Source organism: Aphis gossypii, chromosome 2, assembly GCF_020184175.1.
Source record: "Aphis gossypii isolate Hap1 chromosome 2, ASM2018417v2, whole genome shotgun sequence".
In the NCBI taxonomy this organism is placed as follows: Eukaryota; Metazoa; Arthropoda; class Insecta; order Hemiptera; family Aphididae; genus Aphis; species Aphis gossypii.
Window position 1 is genome coordinate 27806665 of NC_065531.1, and position 14934 is coordinate 27821598.

Below are 14934 nucleotides of genomic sequence, written 5' to 3' on the forward strand. Positions count from 1 at the left end.
ATACAAAATACAATCAGAACATACCTATGACTACAGCTACAGGTAAACTAGAAAATAAGTAGGTAAGTCTAAAATAAAAATCTCCAATACTTTTTGTAATTAGGAAAAACAATTTAATACAAGGTTTCTCATAAATAGTTCATAGGTACTGAAACTCAATATTAAAAAATGTACAAGATTAATATTGAGTAAATATATGGTGAAGGAAAAAACATTGTGCAATTAAAGGATGCTACAAAAAGATAAATTATAAGGTTTTTTTTATTTTAAATGGGATTGTATTGTATGTTTTAAAATTAATTTGATAAATGCTTCAATAAATACAATAAGATTTTCATTTTTTTCTTTAAATAAAACACAAAATGCATTATATATAATTTTTTAACCTTGAAGCTGTAATATTAAAAAAAAACACATCAATCAACCAACATTAATTTATACAATTAAGGATGGTGGCGATGGTGCAATGGCTGTATATATGGGTATGGTATGGTTTAACATTGTTTAATGTTAAAAAAATAGAATTCTTAAGTCTATTTTATACTTTTATATTACACTTAATATGAGATTAAAGGTCTATGAAATATCTATATATTTTAGAAATTAAAATGGTTTAATTAAAAATAAAATTTTAAATTAATAGCTATAAAATATAAAAATAGGTACTTATATAAAAATAAATTGCCAAAACATAGGTCATTCAATAGTAAGTTATTTATATTCAAAATATTTCAATTGGTAATGTTAAATTTTTGAAAAAAATCCAAAAAATATCAAATTAACGGTACGTGTTGTATACTCTCTAGTATCTACACGAAGAAATATATACTAAACTTACCTACAATTTATTATTGGAGCTCATAGTTTTACAGTTTTCATTGAAATTATAATCATTTTAGACAAATATGTAATATGTATCTTTTATGTCTTGTATTTAGTTTTAACTAATTGACTGTTTGGATTTTGTTTTTAACTATTTTTTAATGTTTCTTTCATGTCAGTATGTCACCATATCACCCGCAGCATTTAATTTAGTATATATATTTAAATTCGGTAATAACCCACTTTCTTTTAAAAAGTTGACACAAGATTCATTTTTAAAAATAATGTTCCTGTAAAATTCACCCAAATTACTAATTTTCATAAAAACTCAAATACACAGTAAATTACAAATACGGACGCATTTTAAAAGTACCGAACACATACTAGACAACGAAGCATGTGTGAATACAATCATAAAGATAGTTTAGTGTTAAAGATAGAATAGGAAAATGCGTAGATAACCTTATTAATGTAAATAGCATACAACACATGCACTAAATTAACTATATGTTTTTTTTTATGAACAATAAATTATTAAAATTAAGAATAACAGTTTAAAACATATTTTTTTACAAAAATGTCAGTTTAATTTATTATTGTAAACATATTTTAAAGGTATCAATATAATAAATTATATTTAAGATAAATTATTTCCTAATGTTCAGTCTTTATCACTAAATTAATTAAATATGCCTTCTAAGCACTTGAAAATGAATTCTACTTAAAATTAAGTGAGTATCGTTTTATAAAAAATAATAAATGCCTAACTAATACATATCATTTACTTATATAATAATAATAAAAAAAAAAAAATCATACAATCTATAATAATTATAATACATTATAATTTTGTTAGGTTCGACAATGTAAATCCTTTTTAAATCGTTCAGCAAAAAATGTACTATTTAAAAGTGACAAAGAACTCAATTGATTTTCATTGCATATTTTAGCAAAGCATTTGAATTTATGTTTTAGAACCATTAGCGCTACTTCAGGTGCTAATACTGTGTATACATATTGAACGCTCTAAATAAAAAAATAAAAGTTATGTCATTACTCATCGTTTAATACACAAATAAATATAAATAATATATTTTACCTTAATTAACCCTTTAACTTTGCTGTCATATTAATACTTTCTTCTAATTTATAGTACATAGAATAAAAATCTCCAATTAAAAAAAGTAATAATGAATAAAATTAAATTGATACAGTTGCAGTTACAGCAATATATTAGTGAGGCAGTTAAAGGGTTAATAATATTTTAAATTGCAAATAAATTTACTTACTTTAAATTCATGATGTGGGATATTTAATACTTCCCTTATTTGTGAATATATCCAAACTTTCTGAACAGGATTAAATATTGTATTTAGCAAAAGTTTAACGACATATAAATGAGACTAAAAATAAAAAGAATAATAGAGTTAAATAATAATTTATTGGATCATCAATAAAATGGCTTTAAAGGCCCTTAAAAATATAAAATTGTATTAAGAAAGTTGTAAGTGATTTACCAAGGTACTAATTGAAATAGGCTAAGTTTAATATAGTGTTCAATTTAGTAAGGCACTAGGGCCCCAAATTTTAATTGTATCTATTTTGAATAAAAATGACATATTTACCCGATCTGGACGACGTTTAGCTATTCTTATTAATTCAAATTTATTTTGTTTTATAACCCTTTGAAATGTTGGTAGTTTTAATTCACGTATTACCTTATAACTATACATAAATAATAATAGATTTATATTATTTATACTTATTGAATTTAAAATTATAAAAATTAAATAATAAAATTCTTACACGTGATCAAGAGATAATTCAGAACTTGGTGTTTTTTTGGTTTGTTTTAACTCTTTTGTTTGTTCTAAAATAATAAAAATAAAATATAATTGATTAATAAGTATTTTGATATTTAAAAATTACCTCACTGAATTACATTTAGTCTATTGTTAAGTTTATGAATTTATTTACCTTTTATTGTTGTTTCTTTATTCTCTTTTGGTATTATACTATAACCTTTAAATTAATAAAAAAATTTTTTATTAAATAGTTTGCATAAAATATTTATATTTTTGCAATTTATTCTTACTTGAATAATCAGGTTTTCCGTTATCATCATCAATCTCACAGTCAACAACAGGTCCAACTCCTAGTAAAATAAAAATAAATTATAAAACTGTACAATTTTAATTGTAAATATATTCTTACCATAAGGCAAAAATGGTCTTTTCTCAGGTGATGATCTAGATTTTTTTGTTGATTTGATAACATATGCTACAAAATATAAATATTAATTATAATTGTTATCTGTAAAAACTAATAATTATATTATTTATAATACTTTCTATAATACCTAATTCATTATATCTCAAATTATAAAAACCAAAAATTCATATAAATTATGAAATTATCTTTTAATTACTTAGTATTTACCTACTATTATTCACTTTCAAGTTATTTGAACAAAAATAAAAAATGGAACCATACAATTGTATTTTATTTTATTAAAAACTATCAATTTCAGATATTATTAAAAATAGTAACTTTTCTATTGATTAAAAATTGAAATTAGGAACATTATTGGGATTTTTTAAAATAATAATGAACAGTTCAGGAGACAAAATGCAACGTATAAACTAATTTAATACTAATGTCAAAGTTGGGCAAGTTCACCAACCTTTTTAACTATTTTAAGCTAAGCTATCCTAAAAAAATAACCAAGGTAAGTCAAAGTTAATTTTAAAATATAAATTAATTTGAGTAATTAACTTAAATTACAAATTTTCAGGAACATAATAATTTATACAAGTAAAAACTTAAAAGTCAAGTTACTTTTTTAAAAAAATTCTTTTTACTATACTTCTTTTAACATTTTTCTCATAAAAAGAAAAATGACTAGTTTATATTATATATTAATATTATTATTACTATTTCTAATAAAGAGACTGGTTTTGTCCAGACAATTTGGGTGACCACAACAATAGAAATACTTATATTACTGTGCTAGCATAATATTTACAATTACAATATTGCTCAGTTTTAAAATGTAATGAAAAAAAATTACTATAGAAATCCCTAATAGAATTATAAATATAATTCACTTGCAAAATGCAAGATTAGAATGGAACCCGGCGTTGCTATAACCCAGGGGCGGCCAATTTCAAGGTCAATCATGTTAGAATTTATTTTTAGGGCCCTATATGTTTTTTAATAATTGTAGTTATTCAATAATAAAATAAAATTTTCTATAGAATTCAATCCTCAAAGGTGAAGTATATTTTTAGTAGATCGTGACCAAAAAAAGTTTGGCCACCCTTCCTGTAACTCATAATATATGATTGTCGCAATAACTTATATGTGGTCCGCAGTAGTCGTGATAACGCACAATTACCAATATTATTATTAATTGAATATTTTGTACCAAACTGTACATATTGATATACTCTTAGTTCTTCACTTTTTGTACACCCCTAAAAATATTGGTCTACCTAATTGTGCTTATGATATAGTTAACTATATTTATTACAATTTTCTGTATAAATATTATTAATAATTAAGTTAAAATATCCATAAAATTAAAATCTTTATAAATAATAACCTGCATATCTGACTTCATGTTCACCTATTTCCGGTTCTGCATCCCAATTCAATTTAGAAACTTTTTTTGTCATACTTATCTTAGTGCACAGAACCTGATCAAAACAAAACACAAAAACAAAATATAATAAAAGTAACATATATTTTTAGTACTTCCTCATAAAAAAATAATTAAGTTTATAATCGTGTTTATATTTTATTTGTTTAAATGTGTATTTTACATAATACTTAAGCATCCTATTCCAATCAAATATGTATTTAAAGATATAATGAAAACTTCAAGTAGTATTATAATGCAGTAAAGCACAAAAATTATTTTAATATAATCTATATTCCATAATAATAATGTATTCAAAATTGAAGTAAAATTAAAAATATAAAGCCATCAAATATAAATAACTGTAAAGATAGTTTATAAAAGTAACCCAATAAAGTTGTTTGATAAATCCTAAATAAAATACAAAACTTCATCAAATAGGATCATAACATGGGCATAGCTAGAATTTCAATCAGGGGGGGGGGCAAATTAAAACAAGATTATAAAAATGCCAATAATAATTAAATAAAAATTTGTTTTAATTCATTTTGAGGTACAGGGATGGGCAAGAGCCCCCTGCCCTACTCATGGAATCATAAGATATTTATACGGCTGATGTATTATGATCTAAAATTAAGTTAAATAATAAATCAATTAGTAAATTGGAATTCTCTTTGTTTAATTTTTAAATTTTTATAAAGCTTTTAATATTTTTGATATAATAAGCATGTATGCTTTGAAAAAAATACTCAATTTTTACTTACATTTCAAGGGACAGAATACAATTATTACAGATTGGTATTGTAATTTATTATGATGTACCAAAGTTATTATTACTATTAATCAATGCAGTTATAGGTAAATTAAAAATATATTAATAATATGCATCTCATTTCTTAAGATAAGTTATTCATACAAGTTATAATAATCAATAAATTTAATGATTTGTTTATCTTTTGACTAAACTTAGTATGTAGGTTATTTAAATATATAATATCAGTATTTACTTTATATGGCAATTAAAAATAGTCATCAGTCCTAAAAATATTTATAATTTAATAAAATGTAGTTAGTAGGTATTGCAATAAATGCAATATTAACTAAAAAATTATTCAACAAATCTTTTCATAATAAAATAAATTATATCTACCCTTGAAATTATTGATATCTATAACCAAAGGTATACTCATTAAATATTTATAGTAATATACCTGGTAATATATGCTCATGTAGATACATGATTACAAATAATAACACTCAATAAATAAAAGTACTTAAAAGTATTATACATTATAGAAATATATAATTTAACAATAATATAAAATAAAAATTTAATAGGTGAGTATGAATTTGAACCGAGTAAAACTTTAATCAATACATCAACTTCGTGCTAATATTTTTATATAAATACGAAATTGAATTTTGTTACATTTAGAACAAATTATACCAAATACAAATTAAATGAGTAGGTAGTTTATATTTTCATTTGTCAACTAAATTAAAAACAACAGTAAAACAAGCCACACATAATATTTTTTTAATATTATCAATAAACTAATAATATTGTACACTAGATTCTTGAAAACATTTTCATTGCAGTGAGAAAAATGTTATTTTGATATTTAATATTTATAAAAATACCTATATAGTAGATAGTAAATCTATAACAAGCACATATTAAATTACAAGGTAGTTACCTGAATACAAAAATAGAAATTTTAAATACTTAAATACCTAGGTACCTACTCGTATAAATAGGAATATTTTTAAAATCATTATTAATGCAAAATATGAACTCTACTTGTCTACCCATTGAACAAATAAATTTAAATACAATAAAATATCATTAGTCAAGTTTAAATTGATAAACTTTACCAAATTCAAAATAGCTTGATTAGTAAATTAAAACCATGTTTATTTCTTCACTATTTCAAATAAAATGAAGTATATCTACGACTATAACAGTAGTAAAGTACTTAAACACTATACAATATTATTTACTTACCAACTTAATCTTTAACCAATGAAAAACATATCATATATACGTTTTTTACGATATAGGTGTAAAATATGAACCTATATTATATTATAGTCGATGGTGTACTTTTGTAGATTACGAAAATCCGTCAAGACCCTACTTGATTCGTTTAGCGAAACAGAGTTAAATTGAAAAATCGTTAACTAAAAAAAAAAAAAAAAAAAACACTGACTTTGTATGAACTCAGAACGAGCATAAATGAGTAAAATCAATGATGGCTAAAGACTAAAGAGTAAAGACGTTATTTTCTATGCAAAATATTAAATTAATGTTTAGTGTTGTGCCTCGACAGTCGACGCGTTTATTGTTTACTGTTAACGCTGTATGGGATATACAGTAGTACACCCATTTCCTTATCGCTTTCCAAGTTAGAATGGCGGTTCGTGCTACTGATAACCTATAATGATTTTTTTATCTTTAAAATTTTATGTAATTTTATATAATAATTTTATAACTGTGTAGTGTGTACAATGGTTCTCGGTCGATGATAGGCCATGGGCCCATATTAAGCTGACAGACCGTCAGAGCGGATAACTACATCATAGCATCATAGACCTATAAACAAATGTATAGGCCTATGAACTACCTATGTACACAATAATATTACCTATAACAATTACTACCTATTATTGGCTACGATCCTATAAGGCTATAATCATACTTCATAGTCAATTCATTGAACAATAAAATTGTTATAATTTAGTATTTAGTATTTAATATTTAACCTAGGTATGAGGACATAACTAGGTGTATGACCAACGTCTACAGTATTGTTCTATGGCATATTATCTCTACGTCTAGAGAGCCTAGATAATAATATCTAGGCTTTCTACCTACGTCAAAATGCATGTAAACCGACATAGGTCCCGTATGCGTTTCCGAAACAAGTGAACGCGAAAAACTTTTTTTTGAAAAAGATCCGACTTGAAGACTTATTATCTGTTGAGAATGTATTCTGCGCGTTGAGGTTGTTGGTGTTTTAAGTAGGAGCACTGAATTAACACACAGTTCAGTGACGTAGAAGACATATTATTATTTTAATCGCCCATCCTTCGACTTTCCGAGACGATGACTGCTTGAAAAAAGTATATATATTGTATATTATTGTAAATTGTAATATACATAATAATATCACAGAATAGCGTCATTTTGGTTAGGTACGTCGGTTACGAGGGAAGGAGATGCTATGTTGACGTTAATTCTATATTTTGTCAGTTAAAATCTAATAATCATCACTTAAAAATAAAATTAAAACCAAGATAATGTCCGTCCGGATTTGATACAATATCTAAATAGGTACTATTTAAAATGTAACGTAAATAAACTATACCTACCTAAGTAAATAAAATTCATTTAATAGGTAAAATATTAAATAACCGTCAACCGATGATAATGAATTGAGTCCATGCTACTTTTATGTGTTTGAATTGAGTTCAACTTATTATCTTAATATCTTTGAATCGATTCCGTATAGATAAAATGTCATAAAAAAGGTCATGAACCTTGCACATCATAATACTATACCGGATACTCAACAATTACGGATAATCGTCAATAGCCCAGTAGTATTGCAGTCGTGCCGAATATTACTTCATGAACACACAATTAATTAATACTTATTAATTTTTTTGTTGTTTAGCCCTAACCATAAAAAAATCCTACCTACACCTCTGTTGTACTATGTGACTTCAAACTTATTATTTTATGTCAACACCGTCTCCGTGTGGCGTGTGTTGATGTAGCTGGTGTGTCTAGGTACATGGCCTAACTTAACTAGGTAGTAAAACAGCCAACAAGTATAAATCGAAAATAAACTAAACAATTTTTAAATATTTATAAATTACTATTTTGAACATAATAATATTGTCTTAAAAACGCAAAATAAATGTTAAAATCTGTTGATTTCTTCAAGGCTCTGCAATTATTTTTTTTTTAAACCAAAAAAAAAAAAAAAAATCGTTTACCCCTTATTATTAGAAAATAACTAAATATTTTTATTTTGCATTCCCCCTAGGGTACCAATAACTAAATCTGATGCATTTCTAAAAATCTATCCCAAAAATCTTTAAATATAAGAATATTTCTACTTTTCATAAAAGCGGTGTAGGAGATAAAATAAAACACACTTATCATTGTAAAAGTTAAATTTATACAACTATACATTCATTGCTACGTTTAGAATCTCCAATCTTAAAATATATACTATAAAAGCTATATTTTGATTAAAAACCATTACCTAATTATCTTTAAACTTACGTATTATGGATTTTATGTTTCACGAATTCAAATTATGTGCAAATAAATGAACAATTAATGTTTAACATTTTTAATGATCAAATTAAATATAGTCGTATAGGTTCATACCATAATACTTAGGTATTTTAGAGTTTTATGTTTATTTATTTATATAAAACTATTTACGTTACAATTCTTTCTTTTTCTATTCGACATTTCGAACCTGGTTGAAACTTGAAAGCAAAAGATTTATTATAAGTTATAAGTTATAACAATGTAATATCTAATGCTACTAGAATAGTAAAAAACTTAATAGATGTTTTAGTTTGCATTTATCAATTTAAATGTTGCTATTATTGATTAATACTACCTAGTACCTACTATTAAATTAAACTACTTTAAGTGTTAAAATTTATATCGATAGTTGTTATGTATTTTTCGTTTTACATCATGTTGTTGAAAAATGTTAATTATTGCAAAATATGGATACTTAGGCAAGGTCTTCTAAGAATTTTTATTAAATTTCTAAACGGTTCTTAGAAATAAACCAGTTTTTTTTAACTCGCAAACGATGCATACGCATCATTATCAATATGAATAATAATAATTACTAGTTAATAGCTCATTGGTATTATTAGGGAATTTTTATACTTACTTTATTTAAAAATTAAAAATCGAATTTCTTTAAATACATTTTATTTGCTAGTTTTTATAAGAAATCAAAATAACAGATATCATCATTTGTTTCTCTTAGAACAGTTCAAATTAATAATATACACAAATAAATGAATCGTCTGCAATCGTTACCACTAACCAGTTGATTAACAAATAAACATAAGTTTTCCATCCACTCGGATCCACTGATAATTAATTTGTAGTCATAATATGAGCCATGAGGATGTGACCTCGACTACTCAATGGAAATATTCTTAAGTTAGGTATAAAATATATATAATATTGTATTTCATGGTCAAGAACCAGTATAGCGAAGTGGGGTTTATTATCATAGTGTATGTGTGTGTCTGTGTGTGTTTGCTGTATAATTAACTAATTTAAACGAATCTACAATAAATTTTAGGTCTGTAGACTGTAAGATTATTTAGTTGATTATTGTAAACAAAAATATTAATAAACTCTTTGTTAGAATAAAATATTAAAACTATTTTATTAATGATGAGAAGTTATACAACCTTACAATATTTTTTGACGGTGTTAATATTATGTCTTATGAATTTGGGATACAATGCACAAATATTGGAATTATATGAAGGTACGATTACGTTTTAATATATATATTATATAGTTCAAATTACTAAATAATTATCGGAGATAGATATTGCGAAGTGTGGACCTATTGGCTTTAAATTTTAATGTTTATTTTCTTCAAAGTATATAATATAATATAACTATATAAGAGTTAAATATAATAAAATGCCAGTTCAAAAATTGTAAATTCAATACAGATTGTTTTTTTTTTTGATAAATCATAGGAAGAGATATAATATTATACTTTAATCTACTAAGCAAATTTTCATATGCCATAAATCATAACAAACTTATATTTCATGCGATACTTTATTTTAGATTCTTGAGTGGAGAAATGTATTTACCTACTGATTTTGTAATGATGAGTCATGAGTGTGTGATACTTGTGTATGTAAACACGATTTATATTATAGAAAGTACTTGTATTTTTAATTGCATTTTATTTACTAATAGTAAAGTGATAGCTAATATTTTTAAGAGGTCAAAATTAAAATTTTTTAGTATTTTCTAAATTAAAAAACCTATAAAACCTATCAGGAATAACAAAAATTTTTATTGTTATAAAACAAGTAACGATATACGTACTTGCATTTTTCATCAAAAGCTTCTATCAGAATTTTCTAAATAATAATTATAGGTACATGGTATAAATTTCAAAGTATTTTGATTGTTTTTTAGCTATTTATAGATTATAAATAGGTGCAATTTTTTTATGACAATTTCAAAATCTATATAATTAAACTAAGTAATATACTTTGTAATATATTAAAAATCGATAGACCGTCATCGTCCAGGTTAGGGATTAATAATAATTTATTACTAAATTAAAATTTTACTCAGATATTTCAATTGTTTGTACTTTACACTAAATTACGAGATACATTAGATACCTAATGTACAACACATTACATAGTGGTTACCCGTTTTTATATTTTATCTTTATTTATTGTAAGGATTTGTAAAGGTAAAAACTATTGGTTTTAAAGAAATATGATAACAAGTGACAATATTAACTAAGTATGTGTATGTTAATAACTGCATTCAATATATTTTTAAAAAAATCTATTTTCAAATTCTAATTTTTTTATTATCTCTACTATGTCTAAATTTAGATATATATTATTCTTGATTTCGTTTTCATGTAAAAGTATAAAAACTATAAAATAAAGATAGTTTAATTTTGATAATTTCAACAAATTGTCATCTGCAGGTTATACTATTTTCGAGATATTTGTTGATCACCTAGACGTTATAAATATTGTATTCAAAATTTAAATTTAAAAGACAATACACATTTACCCTTAGGAATGAATAAAATAGTGTTTATATTTTGTAATTTTGTAATTTTAGATTAAAGTATATTAATTAATTGACTATAAAAATAAACTGAAGTATTGACATATAGTTATTTTTGTAATATTCATTTATAGGAGATATTTGCCGCAAAGGCGATGGAAAATCTTCCAACTCCATTTGTCGGAACATTGAAAACTGTCCGGTAGCAAAGGAAGGACTTAAGAAAAATATTATACCACAATTATGCTCATTCAGTGGATCAGTTCCAATAGTGTGTTGTCCGCCAGAAAATAAAACCGTTACCGTTAATCCATCTACATCTACTTCTACAACCAAAAAACCAAGTGTGATGCAAGCATACTCAGCCACTGAAAGTATGTATATACTACTGATTACTATTTACTAATGTAATGAGTAATTTACTTAAAATATTATCGTATAATAATTTATTTTATAATTATTCTTTTATATTTTTGTTTCGTGCATATAGAGTGTACTGAGTATTCAGAATTAATTTATTATAAGATTAAAGACCCAATATTAATATCAAATCAGAATAATTACCTCAAAGTTAAAGATTGCTATGATGCCATTACTTTAATTACCAACGGCACAGAAGCTAAACCAAAAGAATTTCCTCACATGGTGATAATATTAAATAAATAATATTTATTTTTATTGTATTTATATTTTATAATTACAGGCTTTGTTGGGTTATAGTGAAAAACCAGACATCTATTCGTGGTTATGTGGAGGAACGTTGATAAGTAAGAATTTTGTACTAACAGCAGCCCACTGTGAAAAATTTGGCAGTAAACTTACACAGTATGCTTACTTATACATACATACATTATATTTACTTTATAAACTGTTATAAAAAACCTTTATTTTCAGGACATACGCACAATGGGTCCGCTTAGGTGATTTAGATTATAACTCGGAAACTGACGAGGCTAGACCTAAAGACTATAAAATAGTAGAACGCATAGTACATCCAAATTACAAACCACCATCTTTGTACAATGATATAGCATTATTTCGACTAGAAAGAGATGTAGAATTCTCGCCATTTGTACGACCTATTTGTCTCAATACAGATCATTCTTTAAGACCCCCATCAATAATAGCTACAGGATGGGGAAGAACTGAAGTAGGTAAGTTCGTTTTTCTATTCGAAATTTTATATAATATACATATATACATTTATAATTTTTAAATATAATAAAAATAAAAATATTTAGCTTCACTTCCTAGCTCACAGTTATTAAAAGTACGTATAGACACTATTCCGGCTAAAGAGTGCGATAAAAGTTTCTTATACCTGACAAATAGAAATAAAAAATTATCACAAGGAATAGTTGATGACCTTATGGTATGTGCTGGCAATGCAGAAGGTGGAAATGATACTTGTACAGTAAGTATTTTGTATTTTTATACAAATAATTAAAGTTTAACATTATAAACTTTTTTTTTATTATTATTGTAATTTATTTTTTACGTCGTTATAGGGCGATTCAGGTGGTCCGATTCAAATAAAACACAATACATACATGTGTATGTATTCACAAATAGGAATAACATCATTTGCGGGAGCATCTTGTGGAGAAAAAGATTCGCCTGCTGTTTATACTCGGGTATCGAAATACATATCATGGATTGAACAAATCGTTTGGCCAAAAATTAAATAACTATACCTAATGACTATTAAAATAATAAAACACATATTTGAATTAAATGATATTTATCTCCATTCAAAACCATATAATTATGTTCAATTTCTTTTTTTTATTGTTGATAGTAGTTGTGAATGATGTTAATACTTTTTAGGTCTATACTGACTATATCTCAATATCGTCTGTATCAATAGCATAATAGATGTAGAATGAAGAACTCAAATATATGTAGGTATTTTATTTAATTTTTTGTTGTTTTTTTTTTAATAATATAATCCATTTTAATCTTCCACCTATCAACTTTACCTAATAAACTACCTATATAGTGATAAATATAAACTACAACCATCATTTTCAAACATTTTTAGGAAAAAAAAACACATATTTTAAAATTTAAATGTAAAAATATAAAAAATAAATACGTTAAAATAATAAATTATTCAATAATAGTTATTGAAAATAAAAATGTGCGTGATTCGACAACATTGTTTACCGCACATAGAATTATAATAGAACGAACATTTATGTAGACTCGTAGTTGTATTGATCTATTCTATAGATTAAAATGTATCCAATAACCCATTGTTACATCAAACACGACCTATTGCCCATATTACAATGGACAGAAAGATGAACGATTAGCAGCAAATGAATAACTGAAAATAAGACAACTCAGATACTCAGATGACCCCACCTTTAGTCATAATCTGTGCACATCAATGTCAATTGCCAAGTTCAAGTCGGTCAGTACCCTTAACCGAGCATATAATAAAAGTCAACAAACGCAAAATCGTTTGAGAGTACCTACATAAGTCCGAGCCTAATATACATAAATTAAAAATCGTATAATAAGTGATAAATGATAATAGTTATAACTTATATAAATCACACAGATATTATCAAAAATTCTAAATTGATCATTTGTAGTTGCGTGCCTTTTGTATTTTTCTTTATGGTACAAAACATTTAGAGATGCACACCTCGTAAATACATCTTGTAAAAATAATAGTTTTTATATACATAAAAATTGTTTTCTATTGTTGTATTTTAATGGTATATATAGTATATACCTAATTACTTATCTATGTTTTGTACATGAATAAAATATATTACAGGTAGACTACACTAGTTTAACATAGTGACATATAATACGATAATATACTGATAAGTGATAGTGCGCAATATATTTAAAAAATATTATATATCGTTAAAAATAGTTACCTATATCTATATTTTTTAAATATTTTGTTATCTTACATCTCGATGAAAATAACTTTGTCATTTGTATTACAATTTATATTATTAAACAACACTTTGATGTTTATATAATTCGTTAATGTATTATTAAATATCTATAAAATGTACCATAAATGTATAATATAACATTAAATATTTGATATTATATACTGTTTAAAATGGCCAAAGTTAATAGCTATAATAAATTATGATTTATTGTTAACAGTAAATATTATTTAGGTTTTAGAATTTTTAAACCATATAAGTTTTGATTTGTTCCTCGGCATTTTAATTTAGTCAACCATTACATAACTATCATAAAGTAAATAAATACTATAATATAAAATTAAATTAAATTTTCAATATTTTAGTTAAAGTATAAAAAAATAGTAAGTAGGTGTAACTACCAACTAGTAACACGTATATTAGGGAGATGATAGTCAAAATGTAGCTAAGTGTATAATACGATATAGGTAATATTGTATAATACTAGTATACTACCATTGTTTAACTGATAGTAATATTATAGTAGGTACTAGGTAGATAGATATTATTATACTAAGGAAAATCACATAGGTAGAATATTACTGACTACCTACTGTATAAATGCAATGTTGTAAATTATAACTTATTTAAGTTATAATAAAAATAAACAATTATTTATTTTGTAATTTTGTATTATTGTGTCACATGTTTATAATTGTATAATGTAATGGCAATTTATAATT

General features: G+C 24.5%; 2 protein-coding genes across 4 annotated transcripts; one reads left to right on the forward strand and one right to left on the reverse strand.

The window, feature by feature from the left end:
• Positions 1-532: 532 nt before the first annotated feature.
• Positions 533-6829, reverse strand: LOC114130809 (uncharacterized). Of its 3 annotated transcripts, none has more exons than XM_027995874.2 (9): positions 6468-6829; positions 4427-4520; positions 3037-3102; positions 2918-2977; positions 2800-2844; positions 2629-2692; positions 2448-2547; positions 2112-2225; positions 533-1848 (listed from the first exon to the last, which is right to left on the reverse strand). In XM_027995874.2, the coding sequence occupies exons 2-9, from the start codon at positions 4497-4499 to the stop codon at positions 1675-1677; spliced, it is 696 nt and encodes a 231-aa protein (XP_027851675.2). In that variant the 5' UTR covers positions 4500-4520; positions 6468-6829; the 3' UTR covers positions 533-1674. The 3 variants fall into 3 exon arrangements, with proteins under 3 accessions (XP_027851675.2, XP_050057270.1, XP_050057271.1); XM_050201313.1 differs by lacking the exon at positions 6468-6829 and adding an exon at positions 6338-6390; XM_050201314.1 differs by lacking the exon at positions 6468-6829 and adding an exon at positions 6160-6271.
• A 2966-nt stretch (positions 6830-9795) lies between these two features.
• Positions 9796-13215, forward strand: LOC114130805 (venom protease-like). The gene is made up of 7 exons (XM_027995868.2): positions 9796-10005; positions 11432-11671; positions 11788-11942; positions 12001-12122; positions 12192-12451; positions 12539-12711; positions 12806-13215. The coding sequence occupies exons 1-7, from the start codon at positions 9906-9908 to the stop codon at positions 12983-12985; spliced, it is 1230 nt and encodes a 409-aa protein (XP_027851669.1). The 5' UTR covers positions 9796-9905; the 3' UTR covers positions 12986-13215.
• The last annotated feature ends 1719 nt before the right edge of the window (positions 13216-14934 follow it).

Coding starts and splice junctions, on each gene's coding strand:
- LOC114130809 (XM_027995874.2), bottom strand. CDS start 4,499: ATGACAAAAAAAGTTTCTAAATTGAATTGGGATGCAGAACCGGAAATA. Junction 2,693..2,799: donor TAAAGAAACAACAATAAAAG/GTAAATAAATTC, acceptor TTATTATTTTAG/AACAAACAAAAGAGTTAAAA. Junction 2,548..2,628: donor GAATTATCTCTTGATCACGT/GTAAGAATTTTA, acceptor ATTTATGTATAG/TTATAAGGTAATACGTGAAT.
- LOC114130805 (XM_027995868.2), top strand. CDS start 9,906: ATGATGAGAAGTTATACAACCTTACAATATTTTTTGACGGTGTTAATA. Junction 10,006..11,431: donor AATATTGGAATTATATGAAG/GTACGATTACGT, acceptor ATTCATTTATAG/GAGATATTTGCCGCAAAGGC. Junction 12,452..12,538: donor ATGGGGAAGAACTGAAGTAG/GTAAGTTCGTTT, acceptor AAAAATATTTAG/CTTCACTTCCTAGCTCACAG.